Here is a 23,337-nt window from a genome sequence, read left to right on the forward strand (position 1 = left end):
AAAAAAAAAAAAAAAAAAAAAAATTACAAATTTATAAAGAAGGAAACCAACATTCATCTTGACTCAACTGTGGATCTGGCACCCTGCTGCATGCTTAACAGTGATCATCTTGTTGGTTTCAGTTATTCAATAAATATTCTAGTATCTATTTTATGCCGGGCTATTCTATGCACTGGAGATACAGCAATAACAAAACTCCCTGCCTCTCTCAGAGGACACATTCCATGAAGGGAGACACACAATGAGTACAATTTAACAAACTCTTATGTAAACTATCTCCTGACATGCTTTACAAATATTAATTCCCAACCTATGAGGAAGGTGTTATTATGCTTATCCCATTTTACAGATTAGAACACTGAATTCCAACGGGATTGAAAGTCACTTGCCCAAGGTCTCACAGCTAAGGAGAGCTGGATTCAAAGCCAGGCAGTGTGACTCCAGAGTCCATGCTCTTAATCTCTCTTTTTTTTCCTTTTTTTGAGACGGAGTCTCCCTCTGTTGCCCAGGCTGGAGTGCAGTGTTTCCACCTCGGTTCACAGCAAACTCCTGGTTCAAGTGATTCTCCCACCTCAGCCTCAAGAGTAACTGGGACTACAGGCATGAACCACCATGCTTGGCTAATTTTTTTTTTTTTTTTGAGATGGAGTCTTGCTCTGTTGTCAGGCTGGAGTGCAGTGGTGTGATTTCACCTCACTGCAACCTCTGCCTCCTGGGTTCAAGTGATTCTCCTGCTTCAGCCTCCCGAGTGGCTGGGACTGTGGGTGCTCGCCACCATGCCCAGGTAATTTTTGTAGTTTTAGTAGGACAGAGTTTCACCATGTTGGCCAGGATAGTTTCCATCTCTTGACTCTTCATCTTTACTCTAGGTCATCCTTCAAAAAAAATTATATATGTTCTAATAAAGTGTGATAAGTGCCATGAAAAAGAATATGCTGGGTGTGGTGGCTCACACCTGTATTCCCAGTGCTTAGGGAGGCTGAGGCAGGAGGATCGCTTGAGCCCAGGGGTTGGAGACCAGCCTGGGCAACAGCAAGACCCCCGGCTCTACAAAAAAAACTTTTAAAAAAAAAAAAAAAAAAAAAAAAAAAAAAAAAGAAAAAAAAATTGCAGAGGAAAGGGGGAAAAGAGAGTGATGGGAGAGTACCATCTCTGCAGGGGGCTGGGGAGGGCCTCTCTGAGGAGCCATACCTGAGCAGAGACCTGAAGACGGTAAGGGAGAGGGGCAGGTGGGTGTCCGGGAGAGCGATCCAGGCAGAGGGAAAGGCAATTGCAAAGGCCTGAGGCCGGCCCTTCCCTGGTGTTGGGGAAGCTCCAGGATCTAGTGGGAGCCAGAGGGGGAGATGGCTCAGCTGGAGCCTCTGGAAGGAGAGTGTATGAGGCGCAGGTGTGCAGGGGAAGGCCAGGAGTTCAGTTTGGGATAATCTCACCATCACTCATCAAGTGGAAAGTTCCAGGGGGCTTAGAGGGGTCAAGGAACTCACACCAGGTCACTCAAGCAGTCATTTTCAGAGGCATGATTCACAACTCAGGTCTGTGGACCCTAACTTCAATGCCATGGGCATTTCCCAGTTTGGGTGCTGTGGGGAAGTCTGGAGAGGTAAGAGTCCGATGGCCCTGACCTCCTCTATTTGCATTGCTATAAAGGAATACTAGGGACTGTGTAATTTATAAAGAAAAGAGGTTTATTGGTCTGGGCATGGTGGTTCATGCCTGTAATCCCAGCACTTTGGGAGGCCAAGGTGGGCAGATCACTTGAGGTCCGGAGTTCGAGACCAGCCTGACCAACATGGAGAGACCCCATCTCTACTAAAAATGCAAAATTAGCCGGGCACAGTGGTGCATGCCTGTAATCCCAGCTACTCAGGAGGCTGAGGCAGGAGAATTGCCTGAACCCAGGAGGCGGAGGTTGCGGTGAGCCGAGATCACGCCATTGCACTCCAGCCTGGGTAACAAGAGCGAAACTCCGTCTCAAAAAAAAAAAAAAAAATAATAATAATAATAATTAGCCTGGCATGATGGCACACGCCTCTATTTCCAGCTACTTGGAAGGATGAGGTGGGAGGATTGCGCTTGAGCCTGTCAGGCTGAGGCTGCAGTGAGATGTGATCATGCCACTGCACTCTCGGGGTGGCAGAGCCAGACCCTGTCTCAAAGAAAAAGCCTGTTTTAGACCCACTCCATAATGACCAACTTGAACCAAGCCATTTCCTCTTCTGACTGGATAACTGCAGTGGAGCCCCCGCCAGCCTCCCTGATTCCCTGGTCCCTTGTCATTTTCTCAACATCACTGCTCTGCACAAAACCAATAGTGAGTGGCTGCCTCTCCTCCTTCCCCAACTAGAAGCCAAAGTTCTTACCATGGCATACAGGGCTCTATAAGGTGTGCTCCCCATCCTCCCATACTCTGACTCACTTCCTACTTGCTCTCTCTACTCCAGCCACTGGCTTTCTTGCTTTTCCAAGTAATCCACTGCCTCGGGACCTCTGCCCTGTTTTCTCTGCCTGGAATGCTCTTTCTTTGGATAGCCTTAGCCATAGCATGGTTCATTCACTTCCTTCAAGTCTTTGTTCAAATGCCACTTTCTGAGGAAGGCCTCTGGGCTTTCTTGTTTGCGCTCCCAGCTCCCATCCATTTTCTGCCCTTCTGTACCCTCTCCTGAGTCTGAGGAGAATAACCCCTATAGAAAGCACCTGGGCTTTTTTGCCTCAGGCTTCTGAGTGGGTTCGGTGAATGGGAGGTGCCACCAGGAGATGAAAAGCAATAGGGGGAGACGCTGGGTATTTTTCTCCTGCACTTTCCCTGCTCTGCTCTGGGCTGGGGCTGCGCCTTCCTTGACCACAGCTGCATTTCGGAATGGATCCCACACTTCCCTATCCCCTTATCCTCGGACTTCCAATAACAGGATTGCCTCTCTGTCCTCAGTCCTCAAAATAGTCATGCCTTCCAGCTCTTGCTTGTCTCTGGTGCCTCAACAACCCTGTTGTCCGGATTCGCTGAACCCTGCGTATTTTTCTAGTCCCTTCCTTAAGACTTAAACCTCTTGAGTTCTATTCTGTTTCCTGCTAGACCCTGACTAGAACACCTGTGAATCACTTTACAGTATTTCCAATTTCTAATTCCAATCCCAATCTCTCCCTCCCCCGCTTTTTTGAGATAGGGTCTCACTCTGTGCTGCTGGTAGGAATGTAAAATGGCCCAGTCGCAGCCAAGCGTGGTGGCTCACGCCTGTAATCCTAGCACTTTGGGAGGCCAGGGCGGGCAGATCACTTGAGGTCAGGAATTCGAGACCAGCCTGGCCAACATGGTGAAAATACAAAAATTAGCTGGGCATGGTGGCTTGTGCCTGTAGTCCCAGCTGCCGGAAGGCTGAGGCAGGAGAATAGCTGGAACCCGGGAGGCAAAGGCTGCAGTGAGCCGAGATCGCGCCACTGTACTCCAGCCTGGCAGCTGTCGACTTAGCGAAACTGTCTCAAAAAAAAAAAAAAAAAAAAATGGCGTAGTCGCTATGGAAAACAGTCTGGTGGCTCCTCAAAAAATAAAGCAGGCTGGAGTACAGTGGTGCGATCATAGTTCACTGCAGCCTCAACCTCTTGGGCTCAAGCTATCCTCCCGCTTCAGCCTCCTGAGTAGCTGGGACTACAGGTCCTTGCCAGCAGGCCTGGATAATTTTTTTTTCTCGTATTTTTTGTAGAGACGGGTGTCTCGATATGTGTTGCACAGGCTGGTCTCAAACTCCTAGGCTCAAGCCATCCACCCACCTCAGCCTCCTAAATAGGATTACAGGCGTGAACCACAGCCCCGCCCCCCCCCGCCCCCGACTGCGTCCTTGTTCTTGTACACAGCGCACGTTACCATCTAACATATTGTATTTCCACTTATTTCTTCACTCTCCTCTACCCTCCACACTGGATGGCAAGTCCGAGGGCGCAGGGATGTTTGTTCACTGTTGTATCTGAAGTGGTTGGCACATCGCCAGCTGTCAGCAAATGTTTATGAAATGAATGAATGAGTGAATGACTTACAAGGGGAGCTAAGGAGAAGGGAGCGCTGCGGTCCGCGTCGCAGGCAGAAGAGCTGACTCTCCAATCTTTGCTCCCCTCCGCCGGAATGCTGAGTGCCCGGGAAGGAGGCGGAAATGAGCGCGCTTAACAGCCCTCCAGTCGGGTGTTTACTTAATTAGGGCTTGTATCCCGAGGCTCGTTTGTATTTAACCGTCCGCGTAATGGCTTCGTCTGGCTCCGGGCGGGCGCGAGGGAACCAGCGAGGCGAGGGTAGGCCTGGCCATCCTGTCCAGTCTGGGGCCCACTCCGTTGCGCCGCGCCGATGCGCGGAGACCTACCTCCCCTAGAGCCTGGAAAGCTCCCTTCGGGAGATCCAGGCCGGGAGGGGCGGAGTTCGGTAAGCAGCCCCAGGCTTTCCCCCAGCGTGGTCCACTCCCAGCCTCAGTCCCAGCCCCAGCTGCTGGTCTCAGCCGCCGGATAAGGGAGTGCTCTCGAGGTACCGGATGCCAGTTGCTCGTTGTACCCTCAGCCATGAAATTGGAGGATGACGAAGCTTCTCATTCTCCTAATTTGGGGGATGTGGGGGTGCTAGAAAGAGCCAGGCATCTGAGAGCATTAATACCAGGCAGTATTTGGGCACTCGCTCTGTGCCAGGTACTGAGTTTAGCGTTTTAAACCTGCTAATTTATTTAATATTCATCTATGAGAGGATAAAATATTAAGATCATAGCAGCCCCATTTCACAGATGCAGAACTGAGGCCCAAGGGGTTCATTTTACTTGCCAGAGGCTTCAGCGCTACTAAGGGGTGGGACCCGAGTTTGAACTCAGGCGGGCCCGGCTTAGAGCCCATGCTAGGCCTGAGAGCAAGACCCCCACCATAGCAACTCAAGCAGTCCATCACTTAGCCACAGGCCTGGCGGGAAGGAGGACGGGTAGGTTACCAGGTTAGCCCTTGAAGGTCAAAGAAGCTATCATTTAAAACTCCAAACCAGGCACAGTGGCTTACGCTTGTAATCCCAGGACTTTGGGAGGCCAAGGCGGGCGGATCACCTTAGGTCGGGAGTTCGAGACCAGCCTGGCTAATATGGTGAAACCCCCTCTCTACTAAAAACACAAAAATTAGCGGGGCATGGTGGCGGGCGCCTGTAATCCCAGCTACTCGGGAGGCTAAGGCAGGAGAGTCACTTGAACCTGGGAGGTGGAGGTTGCGGTGAGCCAAGATCCCTCCACGGCAGGGGGCGACAGTGAAACTTCATCTCAAAAAACAAAAAACAAACAAAAATCCCTTCCAGTTAGTTCCTCAAACCCCTATATCTGAGCTGGGGAGGAGGAGGGAGAAGGACCAGGAGGCAGCATCCAGGGCTTCTCGAGGCAGCAGGAGAAGGCGGAGGATGAGTGAGGGGACCGGCGAGAGAGGCTGGCCAGGAAAGCTCAGCTCCGTGGGGAAGGGCATGCGGAGTAGTGATTTAGACTCAGGATCATTTTTATGGCCAGGGCCCACATGTTTGCGGCAAAGAGGAAAAGCACTTCATGTCTAATGTAGTGGAATGAGAGTAACCTAGAGGAACGAATCCCAGGTCTGGCGTTTATCTCCTAGGAAGAGTGTGGGAGAGCTGTTTTCGAAGAAAGACTCTGGAGGCTACTTTGCACAGCAAGCAGTTTTTAGTCAGATTATATACAGTATTTCAGACCAATTTCAAAACCTCTGCGTTTTAAAAATGGCCTTTATTTACATTTTACAGGAAGTTGAGAAAGCGTTATTTACATGGGGGCTTGGGGTGCTGGAGGTTATGGGACTAATAACCGCGCTTTTAGCTCACACCCTTTGGCACCACTACAGCTTCCAAACTCTGGGACTTTCTCTCCTAGCTTCCATTTGTTTCGCTGTAAAATGGAAGCAGTGGACAGGATGCGGCGGCTCAGGCCTGTAACCTGAGCACACTGGGAGGCGAAGGATCGCTTTCCACTGGTTCGAGACCAGCCTGGGCAACATAGGGAAACCCCCCCACCCACCCCATCTCTACAAAATTTTTTAAAAAGTTAGCCGGGTGTGGTGGCGCGAGCCTGTAGTGTCAGCTACGCGGGAGCTGAGGCAGAAGAATCGCTTGACCCTGGGAGGTCGAGGCCGCGCTGAGCCGAGATCACGCCACTGCATTCCAGGGCGGCAGAGTGAGACCCTGTTTCCAAAAATATAAATAAATAAAATAAAATAATAAAAATATGGGGAAGTAACGCGGTCCCTCGGGACCTGCTAGTTTTAAACCCCGGAGTATCCTCTCGGCGGGCTGGCATGGGAGGTGCAGAAAGAGTCTTGAGCGGCCCCCCTGTAGCTGGTGTGGGAGGACACACGGTCCCGCATCAAAGCTTTGGGATAACAGCGCCTCCGGGGAGCATGAATGCGGAGCCTCTGTTTTCAGTCGACTTCAGATGCGTCTCCACTTTTTTTCCGCTTTAGCCGCAAGGCAAGGAAACACTTCTCTTCCCACACTGCGGAGGCTGAGTGTGCTGGGTGTTCTTTTCTCCTCTAACCCAGAACTGCGAAACAGGGGCTGAGTCCCTGCCGAGAAAACCTCCAGAAAAATCAGGAGAGCGAAGGAGGGCGTCCGGGAGGCTCGGAGGGGTTCGCTGGGGCCTCAACCGCACCCGCAGCTGTCCCACCTGCGAAGGGGCGGAACCTCGTGGCGCTGGACCAATCAGAACCCACCTGCGCTCACCTGGCCTCCTCCCGCTCACTCCCGCGTACCGCGGTGCTCAAAGGAGTAAGAGCTGAGCGGAGCAGCGGCTCGCCGTCGCGGCAGCTGCCTCACCCGTCTCTCTCCAGCCATGGGGCTCCCTCGTGGACCTCTCGCGTCTCTCCTCCTCCTCCAGGTACTCTACAGCCTTGCCCTGGCCCCGGCTGGGACCTCTCCCTCGGGGACGGGCGGGGTCCGCACGGGGAGGTGGCGCCTGGGAGAACTCCGGGCTGCACTACCTGGGGCCAAGCGAGTCCCGGAGGGCCCGGGAGAACCCCGCAGGTTGGGAGTACAGGGCCGGGCACGCCTGTGACCCAGCCTCCCTCTTCCCGCTCTGCCCTCCGGCGCAGGTTTGCTGGCTGCAGTGCGCGGCCTCTGAGCCGTGCCGGGTGGGCTTCGGGGAGGCTGAAGTGACCTTGGAGGCGGGAGGCGCTGAGCAGGAACCCGGTCAGGCGCTGGGGAAAGGTAAGACCCTCTGGGTGGAACCGCGGGGCAGGCGCCGCGCGTGATCGCTCTGGTGTGGCCCGCTCGAGGGGTGTTCGGGCCGGGGCAAGGGACTCCTGGCGTCACCTCAGGTCCGAGGGAGACGCGGAACTCGTCTTTGGAGGGGGGAATGACTGGGATTGGGGGTGATGGCTGACAGAGAAGGCTGGGCAGCAGAGCGCCTGAAACATCCACCCCCTAGTCCGGTAGTCACTTCCTACCTTGACCCCCTCCTCCGGGGTGCCGGATGGCTGAGCCCCTCACCCAGTCTCGACGTGGGGAGTTCTCCCCCGCTGGCTCCAGCAGAGGCATGCGCCGGCCACATTCTTCCCCCAACCCCCTCGCAGGTGTGGGGATGAGCCTTGCCCCGGGCAGCCCCTTTCGCCCCTCTCGGGCCCCCTTTGTGAACCGTGCTTTGTGTCTCCGACAGACAGACTGGGTCTGTTTCTCTTCTCCGCTCTCCCCTACCCCGCCCCCCTTCTTCCTCGGCAGCTGGAATGCACTCTTAACCCTGCCCTTTCCGGAGGGCCTGCGCCCTTGCAGCCTTCCTGGAAACGGCCTTGGCACACCTGGGCTGGGGCCATCACCTACGGGACAACCCGGTCTCCAGCGTCTAGGGCCCTAGGTCCCCAGCGTCTGGGATGCTAGGTCACTGGGGGGAGTTGCGGGGGAGAGTGTCCCAGGCTGGCAGGCCTTGGGCTATGGGGGCGATGGACGGGAGATCAAAGCACATTTTTATCCCTCAGTTACTCCTCTCCACCCTATCCCAAGTTCAAAAACCTGAGGGGGGGGGTGCCACTTTAGTGAGGAGAACCACTGTGTTATGAGACCCATGGGGTTGCTGGCTAGTGGGTGGCTTTCTCCCATTTTGGGAGTGGGGGGGGGATGGAACTGTAGCTTACCTGGCTTTCAAAACATTGAGAACCATTGCTACCTAGCATTCTTATAAAGTCTCCATCAGCATACTCCTCACCCCAGGCACAAATTCCCACTGCTTGAATGTGAATGCCTAGAGGACAGAGTGGCTCTCTTTTATTTCTCTAAAAGAGGATTGAGGACCTTGAGTCTGTGGAAGCCCTTTTTAAAAAATTCTTTCCCCGAATAACTCTGTAGATTGACAAAACAATTAACACCCAGGCTAGGCCAGGCTCCTTAAGCCCTTGGCTGTAGGGAGCCGAGGAGAGGCATTAAGAAGCCATGCCTCATAAACTTTAAATTCTTGCACAGGGGTTTATTACTGGCTGGCTAACAAACTGCAACTCAGCCAACCTGTAAAAATGTGAACTCGGGCAGGGCCCCAAAACCAATTCCAGCTCCCTGAGGAAGCCTTATTGCTAACCAGACTACCCCCATTGTCAAATTTCTCTGACTGCAGTCTCCAGAGCAGGCTATAGCTCTGAGTGCTGTCTGTACCTTATCTTTCCTACTGAAGCAAGAAATATCAGATTAGCTGTCACTTCACTAGGCTTGAGGTTTTGGGGGGAAGCGGTGATCAGGTTTTCGATTTCATGGTTGGGTTAGCGAGTGCTTCACGATGACATCAGGCATTTTAAACCTTTAGAGGAAATTCAGCGTTCTCGGATGTCTGCTTTACGGTTGTAAAAATGGTGTTTGTGCCAGCAGCACACCTGGGTTACACAACAAAGGGTGGCTTAATGCGCTTTGGCGCACCTTGAAACTCCCGGCCACATGGCTGATTCTTAGAGTAGCCTTCCGGTGGCATGGGCTGCTGCTTTCTTTAAGTAAAATTGAATTTCTGGGTCCAGTTGGTCCCCATAAATTAGGACTTCCCAACAAAAAATTTCGCGATTTCTCCACATGGTCTTCAGCGGGCACTTTTCTATCACTCCACCGTAGTTCATCATCCTCCAAACACAGAGCCCAGCCTGGATCCAGCCACGTTGAAAGGGCTGTCCTGCAGGAACATATACACTCTAAGTTTAGCCAAGCAGACAAGTTTCCATATTGCTAAGGAACAATCGCCCCTGTTGTTCGCCCTGGGTTATGAATATCAAGGGTGTCTATGAAGTTCAGCTCAAAGACTGATCTGATGTAATTAATGCCTTGTTTGTATGTGCATCCTCCTCTTCAAAGCCCTGCTGCAACTCTGAGCTTGCTTTATCCTAACATTCCCTTGAAGCAGGTGAGGTAAATATTAAACAAGTTGAGCTCTTAATCGCAGCGGTTTTGAACTTCAGAAACCCGGTAGTGTAGCCTTGCCTGAGGTTCTGAGGGTGGAGAAACAGAGGCACAGCTTAATGGATTGGATTCATAAGACAAGCAGCTCGTGAACTTCTTTTTTTTTTTTTTTTTTGAGACGGAGTTTCGCTCTTGTTACCCAGGCTGGAGTGCAATGGCGCGATCTCGGCTCACCGCAACCTCCGCCTCCTGGGTTCAGGCAATTCCCCTGCCTCAGCCTCCTGAGTAGCTGGGATTACAGGCACACGCCACCATGCCCAGCTGATTTTTTTTTTATATTTTTAGTAGAGACGGGGTTTCACCATGTTGACCAGGATGGTCTCGATCTCTTGACCTCGTGATCCACCCGCCTCGGCCTCCCAAAGTGCTGGGATTACAGGCTTGAGCCACCGCGCCCGGCCTTCACTCGTGAACTTCTTTAAGGGTGACAGACACAACTCTTACCTCTTGGTATATGTCCAGGACCTGGCACCTTACAGGATGCCCAGTAGGTATCTGCATGGATTATGGCAACCTTGTGAAGGGTGGCCCATTTTATAGATGAAGGCTGAGTGACAGTGGCTTCACCAAGTCATCATTGCAGTGATCAGCTGGGATTTGAATGGAAATTTCTGACTCTTGAGTTCCCTGGCTTTTTTTTTTTTTTTTTTTTTTTGAGATTTATTTTTTTCTTTTTATTAAAAGTACATCTCACTATGGTTGCTCAGGTTGGTCAGTATTTATTTTGAAAAAACTAGAAGACATTTTTTTTTTTTTTTTGAGATAGGGTATTGCTCTATCTCAGCCCAGGCTGGAATGCAGTGGCGCAATCACAGCTTACTGCAGCCTCTACCTCCTGGGCTCTAGTGATCCTCCTACTTCAGCCTCCCAAGTAGCTGAGACCACACATGTGTTACCACACCCGGCTAATTTTTAATTTTTTGTAGAGACGGGGTCTCACTCTGTTGCCCAGACTGGTCACAAATTCCTGAGCCCAAGCAGTCTTCCCACCACAGCCTCCAAGCACTGAGATTACAGGTATGGTCCACTGTGCCCAGCTCCCTGGCATTTTTTACTACCAGAAAGTAGGGCCTGAGTGGAGAGGGTGGAATGTTGGATGCCTGAATCCCACAGCTGTAAATAATACGCCCTCTTGACCCCACCCCAAAAGTGCTTAGTCATTTATTTTGTTGCTGTTTTAGAGTTTTCCAGAAATATTCATGTAGATGAAAGTGGTTTGGGTTTATTCTCTAAGGACCCAAGTGAGGGGGCTTGACTAGCTTAAGAGGAAAGGTTAATCTGGAGGGAAGGGGAGCAGGAACATTCCCCCATCCCAATCCCACAGTCTGGGGACCATCTTCCTTCGAGTGTGGTCTGGAAGCAGACAGTGGAGGGGTGTTCCACTAAAGCAATGAGCAAAACAAAGTCCCTGCCCTTGGGGAGCTTACAGTCTAATTTAGCAATTTATTTCCTTCCTTCCTTCCTTCCTTCTTTCCTTCCTTCTTTCCCTTCTTCCTTCCTTCCTTCCTTCCTTCCTTCCTTCCTTCCTTCCTTCCTTCCTTCCTTCCTTCCTTCCTTCCTTCCTTCCCTCCCTCCCTCCCTCCCTAACAAAGGTTTTATTTCGTTTTGTCCACAGTCGGTATTTCACATTATCTCATGGTGCAGGGCCCTGGGGTGGGGGTCCCTGTGCAGTACTTGGTGGGGCATGTGGCCAGGGGAGATGAAGCAGTGTAGCTGCTCAGGCCCAGAAGGGGAGAAGGAGGGCTGGGGGCTCCTTAAAACCTACTGAGGGGCCAGGCGCGGTGGCTGACACCTGTAATCCTAGCACTTTGGGAGGCCAAGACGGGTGGATGACCTAAGGCCAGGAGTTTGAGACCAGCCTGGCCAACATGGTGAAATCCCATCTCTACTAAAAATATGAACATTGGTGGGGTGTGGTGGCATGCGCCTGTAATCCCAGATACTTGAGAGGCTGAGGTCTCTCAGAAGAATTGCTTGAGCCTAGGAGGCAGAGGTTGCAGTGAGCCGAGATCATGCCACTGCACTCCAGCCTGGGCAACAAAGTGAGACTCTGTCTCAAAAACAAACAAAAAACCTGCTGAGGACCACAGTGGCCGTGGTTAGCATGGAGGGGGGTCAGGCTTAGCCCCAACAACTCAGAATTCTACTTCCTTATAAGGGCCTCAGTTTCCCCACCAGCCCCTTGGGCAGGCCTGAGCATCTGAGATCTGTTGGTCTGAGGGTTCTAGAGAAATCCAGCCACTCAGAAGCCTGAGATATTTTAGCATCATGGCCAGGACCCCTCTCCCAGGGGACCCATTTCCCAGTACCCTCTCCACTGGCCCCACCTCATTCCTCGGGGTAAAAAGTATATTTTTCTTCTTATTCTTCTTTTTTTTTTTTTTTTTTTTTTTTTGAGACAGAGTTTCACTCTTGTTGCCCAGACTGGAATGCAATGGCACGATCTTGGCTCACTGCAAACTCTGCCTTCTGGGTTCAAGCAATTCTCTGCCTCAGCCTCCCGAGTAGCTGAGATTATAGGCATTCACCTCCATGCCTGGCTAATTATGAGTTTTTAGTAGAGACAGAGTTTCTCCATGTTGGTCTGGCTGGTCTCGAACTCCCCACCTCAGGTGATCTGCCCACCTCGGCCTCCCAAAGTGCTGGGATTACAGGCATGAGCCACCTCGCCCAGCCACATTTTTCTTTTGTAAATACTTCTTGAAACTTTTGTGGGTACAGAAACCACAAACTGATCCGCAGACAAAAGGGGGAAGATTCGAGGCAACTGGAAACCTTTGGGGACCCTTGCCCAAGTCTCTTCTCCCCAGCATGGCTTGGCCCACCACCTGGACGTGCCAGCAGGGACCCTTATCCTACACACATGGAGATATACGGCCTTAACCCCTTCCCCCACGGCCCAGTGGCTCAGTCCTGTAAGGAACCAAGGCAGGGGGGACAAACCCTGCTGCCATATCCTCTGCCACCACTCACAGACTCTTGGTTGATTTCTAGCACTAAACAAGTTTTTTTTTTAAAAAAGATGAAAACACAGAAAAACTCCAAAGCCCAGACAGGGAGATGATATGGGGAGAGTGTGCTGGGAGCCTTAGCTGGCCTCCTCCTAGAAGTAAAGGGGATATTCAGGGGCTTCCCCTGGGCCTCGGCAGTCACTGGCACCTGAGGGAGCCCTGTTGGCTGCTGGGCCTTGGGGGCAGTACTTGGGATCATATATATATCTGCTGGCCAAGGCCAAAGACCTGGCTGCTCTGGTTGGCACTCTGTGTGTAGCCTGTCTGCAGGGACATGGAGGAGTTATCACATTTGTTGGTTCTCAACTTGGTGTCATAGATGTGCCGCCGGGTCTGGGGAGCTGTCATGCCCACCTGGCTGGCGCACTTGTTTGTAGCCATCTGGATGCTGATGGTTGAGTGGTCCATGGTGGTCAGGATGTGGTTCCTGGGGTGATAAGAGATGCCTCCTCGTGCCATACACAGTCATGCCCGACTGGCACCACGTATGTTGGTGCCCATCTGCCAGCCTTCTCATGGTGGCATTGTCGAAGTTCTGTTTCTGCTTCTCCGAGTACTTGACCCCGATGTCCATCCCGCTCTACAGCCCCTTAGTCTTGGCCTTCCCCACCAGGGCGAGAAGAGACACCTGCACCTGCGTCATGTTCCTGCTCTCAAACACGTCGGTGGCCTCAAACAGGTCCACAGGGTTCATGTTGTAGCTGACCATGGCTTTGATGAAGTTGGAGAGGTTTTCCAGCTGGTACCAGTTCTGCATGGAGTGATTGATCTTGGGGACTGAGCCTGGCTGTAGCTTGTTCATGAGCGTGCATAAGATAATCCTGTCATTCAGGCCCTTCTGAAAGTTGGGGCCAATAGAGAGGCTGCTGGGTTCCTCAGTCCAGCTGCGGAGCTCTGCCTCCTTCTGGGGGTCGTATTTGGACAGGAGCCGATTCTTGACCTCGGCCAAGAGCCAGTAGGAGAGGCCCTTATTGAACTGCAAGGAGCTCATGGCTGGTGGGTGCGGCAGCAGGACTGAACTGTTGGGATGGGACCTATAGGCCCTAATTTAGTAATTTTCTGTACTTATGGGCTGCCTTGCAAAGCAGTTGGTGATAATTTCCACTTAGCTGTAAAATGAGGTTAAGGAATTCAGTGAGAGGTCACTGGTACAATGAACAGAAGGCCAGGATTTAAACCCTGGTGTTCAGCCTCCACAGCCCAGGGGGATTCCATGGTGGTGCCCCTGCCCTCCTGGCTTAGCAGCAGAGTAGGGTTACTTGCTGAACACTGTCCTGCATCACCAGTAGCTTGTGCCTGGGGAGCATGTCTCAAACCTCTAGTCTCCCTTGCTGCCTCCTCATGTGGTGTGTTCCTAGGTTACCCAGTGCAGAGTGCTCTCTCCTCCCTGCTGCACAAGGAAGGCATTGCTCATGACAAGCAAAGAGTTTCTAGGGCCAGAAACTATAGCTCTGCACAAAGCATTTGGAGGATGATGGAAGAGAAGGAGGGAGGGAAGGGCCTCTGCAGCTCCAGTGAGTTGAGGCCTTTGGTCCTAATGCTGAATGATCTCCATCCAGAGACTCAATGTTATTGAAGAATCACAAATGTAGACAAAAGTGCCCAAATGATAAGTGTGCAGCCTGATGAACATCACAGAAACTTAAATAAAACCCCTGTGTTTCTGGCACACAGATCAAGAAACAGCATTACCAGGGCCTTAGATACCCCCTCCCACCTAATTTCAACCCTTCTCTCAAGGTAACCACTGTTATGACTTCTGAATACCACAGGTGAATTTCCCTGCATTTATTCTTTCTGTAAGGGAATGATACAGTTATCTCCTTGCCTCTGGCTGCTTTCACTGCATCATTGAAAGATTCTTGCATAATCCTGGAGTCGTGGTTCTCACCTGACCCTATGCTAAGAGACAGCAAGTCTTTATTATGTACTTGGTCTTATCCTTTGTCTTCGGGGAGAAAAGCTTCCTTTTCTTTGCCCTTATCCTGATGCTTGTTTCTTCCCCCTAAAACAGTAAGGGAATCTGGAAAGGGCCCTGAATTTCTTTTTTATTTTTATTATTTATTTATTTGTTTTATTTTACCTTTTTTTTTTTTTTTTTTTTTTTTTTTTNTTTTTTTCCTAGATGGAGTTTTGCTCTTGTTGCCCAAGCTGGAGTGCAATGGTGTGATCTGGGCTCACTGCAACCTCTGCCCCTTGGGTTCAAGCGATTCTTCTGCCTCAGCCTCCCAAGTAGCCGGGATTACAGGCATGCGCCACCTAGGGCCCTGAATTTCTTAAGTGAGAACTTCTTCCTGGGTGGAGATTTATTTTTTCTTAATTTTTAAATTAAAACAAAAAAAATTTTTTTTTTTTTTGGCAGCTGGGCATGGCGGTTCACGCCTGTAATCTCAGCTCTTTGGGAGGCCGAGGTGGGCAGATCACCTGAAGTCAGGAGTTCAAGCCCAGCCTGGCCAAGATGGTGAAACCCCGTCTCTACTAAAAATACAAAAATTAGCTGGGCATGGTGGTGTGTGCCTGTAATCCCAGCTACTTAGGAAGCTGAGGCTGGAGAATCCCTTGAACCCAAGAGGCTGAGGTCAGAGATAGGGTGACTGTATTCCAGCCTGGGCAACAGAGCAAGACTCCATCTCAAAAACAAATTGTTCAACAACAAAAATAGAGACGGCTGGGTGCTGTGGCTTATGCCTGTAATCCCAACACTTTGGGAAGCCAAGGTGGGCGGATCACTGGTGGTCAAGAGTTCAAGACCAGCCTGGCCTCTCTTCAGTAGAGACCAGCCTGTCTCTACTGAAAATACAAAAATTAGCCAGGCATGGTGGCATGCACCTATAATCCCAGCTACTTGGGAGGCTGACAGGAGAATTGCTTGAGTTTGGGAGGTAGAGGTTGCAGTGAGCTGAGATTGTGCCACTGCACTCCTGCCTGGGCAACAGAGCAAGACTCCGTCTCAAAAAAAATAATAATAAAGATAGGGGACTCACTGTGTTGCCCGGGCTGGCCTTGAACTCCTGGCCTCAAGCAGTCATCCCACCTCAGCCTCCCACAGTGCTAGGATTACAGGTGTGAGCCACCATGCCCAGCCCTGGGTGGAGATTTTGATCCTGACCAGTGTGTGGGTGAGCAGCAGCCTTCTTAGTTGGCCAACATGTTCAAATCCAGTTCCTCTCTTATTATAGAAACAGTGAAGTGTCTGAGATCCAAAGCCAAGTTGAAATGGTCATTCAGTCAACAAATGTCTGAATACCTACTGGATACTAGATACTCAAGGGAAGCAAGGACACAGCTCCTTAACCTCAATGAACTCCTGATTAGAGAAAGAAGCAAGTCTGTTACCTGGAAATTTTAATAGTAAATCCTTCATTTGACAACTACTTACTGAGCACCTACTAAGTGCCGGGTACTCTTCTAGGTGCTGGGGGTTCATTAGTGAACAAAATGTGCAAAATTCCCAGCATCAAAGATCCACTTAACTGCTAGTGTAGAGAGACAAAGTAAGTACAATATATGCACATATGAGATTGAGGGGGGACAGGAGCGGTGGCTCACGCCTGTAATCCTAGCACTTTGGGAGGCTGAGGTGGGTGGATCACTTGAGGTCAGGAATTCAAAACCAACCTGGCCAACATGGTAAAACCCTGTCTCTACTAAAACAAGAAACAAAAAACAAAAATAATTAGCCTGGCATGGTGGCAGGCCCCTGTAACTCAGCTACTCAGGAAGCTGAGACAGGAAAATGGCTTGAACCCCGGGGGTGGAGGTTGCAGTAAGCTGAGATCGAGCCACTGCACTCCAGCCTGGGTGACAGAGCGAGACTCTGTCTCAAAAAAAAGAGACTGAGGGGGAGGTGGGAAAGGAGTGATATAGAGTCACATAGGAGGGGTTGCTGACATGTTCTTGGAGAAACCTCGAGGAACTGATGTCCAAGCTGGCAGCTGAGGAAGAATTAGGCAAGGGAGTTGGGCATGAGAGGTGGCGTGGAGTGTTCTGGCAGAGGAACACCATGAGGGTTCCAGGGACTTGCAGACGTTTAATGTGGCTGGATCATGGAGTGTGAGGTGAGGAGAGCCAGTGAGGAGCAGGCAGGGTCCAGCCCTGCTTGGAATTTGTCTCACCCCGTAACAGAGGCAGCAAAGTATTTGGGGAAGTCCCAGTTGTACCAGTATGGGGGCCGGGGTCTCTGAAGTGTTCGCTGGAACCAGGGTATTGGCCCCTACTTCCAGCAACCCTTCTCGACTCCCCTCCCACTTCTCAGACTGGAGGACTGTGCCTGCCTCAGTCGTCTTTTTGTCATTTCATTTAGTCACCCGGCATTGCCAACTCAGGCAGCAGGGCTGGCAAGGAAGGGCTGTGAAAAATCACCACCACCAGCCAGATACCACTTGAGAGCTTACTGAATTCCAGAATCACACTGTGTACTTTACGTAATAAGCCCCTTTAATCCTCCTTAAAGCCCCATGGGGTGGGTGGAATTGGCCCCATTTAACTGGATAGGAAACCTCGGCTTGTCATTTTGTAACTTATCTAATGTCACCCAGCTAATAAATTGTGGAGTCAGAATTTGAACAGAGGTGTGACCCCCTAAGTGTGAGGCACTAACCATTTGGAAATCAGGGTGGGAAAGGGAAAGAGATTTGGAGTCTTCTGGCCTAAGCCAAATTAGAGGAAGACTGGAAATAGTTAACTTGTGACCCAAGAGCTTTGAATTCCTATTCCCTTCACAGGCCCCTGCTAATCACTAGGGGGGTGGGGGGTGGGGGGTGGCAGGCACTTCTGCCCAGTACCTCTGGCCTCCCTTTTAGGATAGGAGGGAATAGGGAGGTTCAGATACCAGGCCTGATAGCACTCACACTGACAGTCCTCTGCAGAGAATCTGCTCTGCTTCTCCTCACCCCACCCCCACCTGACTCCAGCAGTGAGGACCTCCCTGCTCTTGTTCTGGGTGGAAGAGCTTGACAGACTCTTCCCCACTCACTCCTCCTCCCCCACCCCAACCAAATCTGGGCATTCTCACTGTTCTGGGTTACCCAGAGCATCAGAGGTCTGCGAATTCCTCCAGCTGACAGAATGCGAATTCTTCCAGCTGACAGAATGCGCTCCAGGCTGCAGCTGCCGTGGTCTGCTGGACTTAAGGGTGCTGGCGACCTGCTGCTTAGGCAATGAACCAAAACGCCTCACCCTGGGAGAGAAAGCCAAAGAGACCGCGTGTCACGGCTCATGCCTGTAATCCCAGCACTTTGGTAGGCCAAGGCAGGCAGATCACCTGAGCTCAGGAGTTCGAAACCAGCCTGGCCAACATGGCGAAATCCTGTCTCTACTAAAAATACAAAAATTAGCCAGTCATGGTGGCATGCACCTGTAATCCCATCAACTAGGAAGGCTGAGGTAGGAGAATCGCTTGAACCCAGGAGGTGGAGGTTACAGTTAGCAGAGATCACACCACAGCACTCTAGCCTGGGCGACAAAGCAAGACTCTGTCTAAAAAGAAAAAAAAAAAAAAATCCACACATGGTGGCTCATGCCTGTAATCCCAGCACTTTGGAAAGCCAGGAGTTCGAGATCAGGCTGGCCAAGATAGTGAAACCCCATCTCTACTAAAAATACAAAAAAATTAGCTGGATGTGGTGGCACGTGCCTGTAGTTCCAGCTACCCAGCAGACTACGGCAGGGGAATCACTTGAACCTGGGAGGCAGAGGTTACAGTGAGCCAAAACCATGCCATTGTACTCCAGCCTGGGTGACAGAGCGACACTTTGTCTCAAAAAGAAAAAAAAGCCAAACCTCTTCCTTTCTCCTTCAACCCCATCTTTGAATTCAGGACTCTGGCTCTGTGGCTATCTAACATCTGAGGAGAGGGCTCAGAGCCAAGGCCACAGAGCCAGGAGGTGGGAGGGCTGGTAGGCTGCCTCCCCTTGTGAGAGCCTCTCCAGGTGCTACTGAACCCCAGGAGGAAAGATCTGTTTTTCCCTAGGACTTTGAGGCATCTTAGGGCTAAATGGGGAAATGGAGGATGAGGAGGTATAATCCCAGGCCCTCCTCTTCTCCTTTAATCTCTGTAGCTCCCCTTTCGTCCAAGACCACATAGAGTTAGTTAGAAGTTACGTATTAGCAAGAGACCTTGACAACCTGTTTTACCCCAGAAGTAGAGGGTTTATTTTTGCTTGAGTTCTGACCTTAGGGTCTCACATTCACTTTAGGAAGTCATTGATCCCCAGGAATTAACTGTGTCTAAGAGCGCATGTACATCTTTCTAGGAAGGCTCCTCTTCAAATTTGGGGACCACAAGATACTCCCCAGGTCTCCCAGCTTTTTTTTTTTTTTTTTGAGACAGGGTCTCACTATGTTGCCCAGGCTGGTCTTGAACTCCTGGCCTCAAGTGATCCATCTGCCTCAGTCCTCCCCCAAAGTATTGGGATTATAGGCGTCAGCCATGACTCCTGGCCCTCAGTCATTTTATAAAGAAGCTAGAACTACTGCCTAGAGAAATAGTTTGCACCTGGGTCCATTTGGAAATTTTTTAGACTCTCATTAAACCCAGTGGTGGAAACAGGCCTGATAGTGTACATCCTGGCACAGGCAAGGGGAAAACAGATTCTAAGCTGTTTCTCATCCCAAATGATGTGGCCTGAAGCGGGCTACAGAGTCCCAGCTCCTCAGCCTTAAAGTGCTAACTCCCCTGTGTGTGGGAAATGGCCCAGGAGCCATGAGGAGGTGGGCAGCTGGTTGGACTGCTCACTGGCTAGTGAGAGGGCCCAGGTGGAGGGTTCAGCTACTATCCTGGGTGTCTTGCTGAAGGCTTGCTGCCTTCTGAGTGGCCTTTGCACAGCGAGCCCCATCTTGTTGTAGCTCCAGGCAGGGAAGAAACAGCTACTTGTGAGCTCTCCCTACAAGCCAGGACAGGACCAGGCCCATACACTACCCTCTCCCTGTGGAGTCGCTTCATCCAGGCTTCCCACCACACTTCAAGACCTGCTGTTCTCTTGCCTTTTATGGTCTTTTTCCGCTTCCAGAAGTTTCCTGCATTCCCCAACTGGGACTCAACCCCACTCCAACTGGTTTATCCCTGCTTTTGGCCTCTGAGTCAGTAGTTTGCAAGCTTGGCTAGTGATCAGATGGCCTGGGGAGCTTTTTATTTTTTATCATTTCCTCCCCAATATATACCATTTTATATTGTTTATGTAGGGATGGTTGGTTGGAATTTCAAATTAATACATGAAAATATGTTCACTGTGAAGACACACTTTTTTCAATAAAATATGTGGCACTTACTATGTGACAGATAAAGTTATTAGTACTTTATATGCATCAGTTCATTTAATCCTCAAACATCGTTGAGGGAGGTACTATTATTTGTCCCCATTTTACAGGCGAGGAAACTGAGGTCAGGGAAGTTAAGTAACTTGTCCAAGATCACACAGCTAAGTAAGTAGTAGAGCTCAGATTCAAACCTAACCAGACTGAGCTTACTTGACTGAACTTGACTGCCTGCCAACAGAGGCTGGGGGTATGGTGGCTCACAACTGTAATTCCAGCACTTTGGAAGGTTGGCGGGGGGTACTGCTTGACCCTAGGAGTTTAAGACCAGCCTCAGCAACATAGTGAGACCCCGTCTCTACAAAAAATACAAAAATGAACCAGGTGTTGTGGAATGTGCCTGTAGTCCCAGTGACTCAGGAGGCTGAGGTGAAAGGATCGTTTGAGGCCGGGCACAGTGGTTCACACCTGTAATCCCAGCACTTTAGGAGGCCAAGGTGGGTGGATCACTTGAGGTCAGGAGTTCGAGACCAGCTTGGCCAACATGGTGAAACCCTGTCTCTACTAAATATACAAAAATTAGCTGCACATGCCGGCATGTTCCTCTAGTCCCACGTACACTACTCGGGAGGCTGAGGCAGGAGAATTGCTTGAACCGGGAGGTGGAGGTTGTGGTGACCTGAGATCGCACCACTGCACTGCACTCCAGCCTGGGCAATGGAGTGAGACGCTGTCTCAAAAAAAGAGAAAGGATTGTTTGAGTCCCGGAGGCAGAGGTTGCAGCAAGCCAGGATCAAGCCACTGCACTCTAGCCTGGGTAACAGAGCAAGACCCTGTCTCCAAAACACAAAAAAATTAGAAAAAGAAACACATAAAAGTTCTTCCCTTCCCCAGTTCTACTCTCTAAGGGCAAGCACACAGTTACTGATTTTATAAGAATCCTTGTAGACTTTTTTTTTTGGCACAAAAAACTTATGTATGCATTCAGGAATTTTAAAAACAAGAATTGGACTATATCACACATACAAATGTTATTCTGCAATTCACTTTTTAAACTTAGAATCAGGCATCTTTCCAGACTGTTAACTACACATCTATCTTGTTTTTAATAGTGCTGTAGTCTTTTACATGATGAATGTACCGAGATTTATTTAGCCAATCTTCTACTTTTATCTTTTACAGATGTGGTAGTAGGGAAGAGTTAACATCAAAATTGTAAAGTGTTTGGATTTTTAGAAATCTAACTATCAGTAATTGCCTTATTAGGAGGAAAGACTGCTGTGGAAAGATGATCTAGTGAGCTGTTCATCTTCACCCCATCCAGATAATTGAGCTTTCATGTTTAAAGACAGAAAAGACTCTGCTGTAAACTTTGATAAGACAGACTCTGCTGTAAACTTAAGATAAGGTTACTAAACTGTTTACAGATCATTAGTGTTCACACTAACCTTTGTTTTATGACTATCTAAATAAGTCATTAGTTTCAAAAGCATATGCATTCACCAAAAATCAAAAACTTTTAATTTGCATGAGTCAGAAGTAAACTACTACATTTTTTCACACTAGCATTATTTTCCTTGGGTATTCAGCGATTGAGAATGTGTCATCGGTCAATGCAAAAATGCATTTTTTTCTCAAGTTTTTCTTTAGATTTCAAAATCTAATTAGCAAGCATTTTGCTGAATAAAAGTTGATTTCCAGTCTTAAAGCAGACAATCATTTCTGTTCTTATTTTTCCCCCAAGAGGAGCTTATGAGTTTTTTCTTAAACTCAAATATTGCTGCAGTAAAGCCTAGAACAGGGCACTTGCATTCTTGAAAACTTGAAAACCTAAATTAATTCATAATTCCCATGATTCAAGACTTACATTCTCAGATGAACACATATGAAGTGTATGCATGGGTGGGGAGACCCAGGGGATACTTACAACTCGCTGCTCTCTCTAGCTTTGAAATTATGTGACTTAAAAAAATTTCAATTTGGGGAATTTGCATTTCTTCAATTTTTGCTTACAAAGTAAGACTAATATTTATGGCACCATTTCAAATTTCTGCAGTTGAAGTTTGCATGAAATATATCTGTGTTATAATGTATAGAGTGCCTGAATTGGGATCCCAGAGCCACTGCATCTGGGTTGAATCTGTTCACTTACTACTTGGGTAACCTTGGGGCAAGTTACTTAATCTCTGTGCCTCAATTTTCTCATCTGTAAAATGGATATAATAATGGGGATCTTGTATGGTTGTAGTGAGGATTCAATGAGTTTGTGTATGAAACAGCATGTAGTAAGTACAGCAATGTTAATTGCAAGTGGCAGGAGGAATAGCAGTATTGTTATAGCTGGAATACTTTGTATACATATTTCTGTAGACTGGATTTCTAGAAGTGAAGTTGTTGGGTCACATGACTTTCTAAATTCATTCAACAATTATTTTTTGAGATGGTGTCTTGCTCTATCGCCCAGGCTGGAGTGCAATGTGGTCCACCTCCCGGGTTCAAGTGATTCCCCTGCCTCAGCCTCCCAAGTAGCTGGAATTACAGGCGCCTGCCACCACACTCAGCTAATTTTTTGGTATTTTTAGTAGAGGTGGGGTTTCGCCATATTGGCCAGGCTGGTCTCGAACTCCTGACCTCAGGTGATCCACCCAACTTTGCCTCTCAAAGTGCTGGGATTACAGGTGTAAGTCACTGCACCCAGCCAATCACTAGTAAACATATAATCATAAGTTGTAATACATTCTAGGAAGAAAGTTATACAAAGCCAGAAGGGTTTTTCACAGGGGAATCTGATCTAATTTGTGAGGGTTGAAGGAAATTTCCCTGAAAAAGTAACTTTTGAATAGGAGTCTGAAAGATGTTAGGAGTTAACTGTAAAATCGGAATGGGAATGCAAGGAGACGCTGTTCCAGACAGAGGGAGCAGTGTGTGTGAAGGCCCTCTGCCTTCTCAAGTGGTGGAACTAAAGATGCATGCCACTGAGTCCTAGTCTCCACTGGAGATTGTCCAGTGCAGTGGCGCAATCTCGGCTCACTGCACACTCCGCCTCCTGGGTTCAAGCAGTTCTCCCAGAGGGTTATGCTGTATTTAAGAAGAGGATCAGTTTGGCTAGAGAGTAGATATAGAGATTGGCACATTAAAGAGTTTGTTTTTTAGAACATGGTGGTATCCACCTTTAGTCCCACCACTTGGGGAGGCAGAAGCAGGAGGATCACTTGAGCCCAGGAAGTCTAGGCTGTAGTATATGATGATTGCACCTGTAAACCAGCTACTGTGCTCCAGTTTGGGCCACATAACAAGACCTTGTCTCTTTAAAAAAGATTTTTTTGGCCAGGCACAGTGGCTCACGCCTGTAATCCCAGCACTTTGGGAGGCCGAGGGGAGGGGATCACAAGGTCAGGAGTTCGAGACCAGCCTGACTAACATGGTGAATCCCCGCCTCTACTAAAAATACAAAAATTAGCTGGGCATGGTGGCATGCGCCTATAATCCCAGCTATTCAGGAGGCTGAGGCAGGAGAATCACTTGAACCCGGGAAGTGGACAGTTAGCCGAGATCGCACCACTGCACTCCAGCCTGGACAACAGAGTGAGACTGAGGGAGGGGGGGCGTGGAGGAACAAAACAAAAGATTTTTTTCGCTGGGTGTGGTGGC

At 49.6% G+C, this 23,337-nt stretch overlaps 1 protein-coding gene and 1 pseudogene across 1 annotated transcript in view; one reads left to right on the plus strand and one right to left on the minus strand.

Moving 5' to 3' along the window:
• Positions 1–6,266: 6,266 nt before the first annotated feature.
• Positions 6,267–23,337, plus strand: part of CDH3 (cadherin 3) — a 51,830-nt gene continuing 34,759 nt past the window's right edge. The window contains exons 1-2 of the mRNA XM_017539321.2: positions 6,267–6,875; positions 7,090–7,204. Of these exons, the coding sequence (XP_017394810.1) occupies positions 6,831–6,875; positions 7,090–7,204 (160 nt within the window). The 5' untranslated portion in view covers positions 6,267–6,830. The remainder of the gene's footprint in view (positions 6,876–7,089; positions 7,205–23,337) is intronic.
• On the minus strand, positions 12,510–13,423 carry LOC119472775 (annotated as a pseudogene).

The sequence above is a fragment of the Cebus imitator genome, unplaced genomic scaffold (genome assembly GCF_001604975.1).
Source record: "Cebus imitator isolate Cc_AM_T3 unplaced genomic scaffold, Cebus_imitator-1.0 Scaffold118, whole genome shotgun sequence".
In the NCBI taxonomy this organism is placed as follows: domain Eukaryota; kingdom Metazoa; phylum Chordata; class Mammalia; order Primates; family Cebidae; genus Cebus; species Cebus imitator.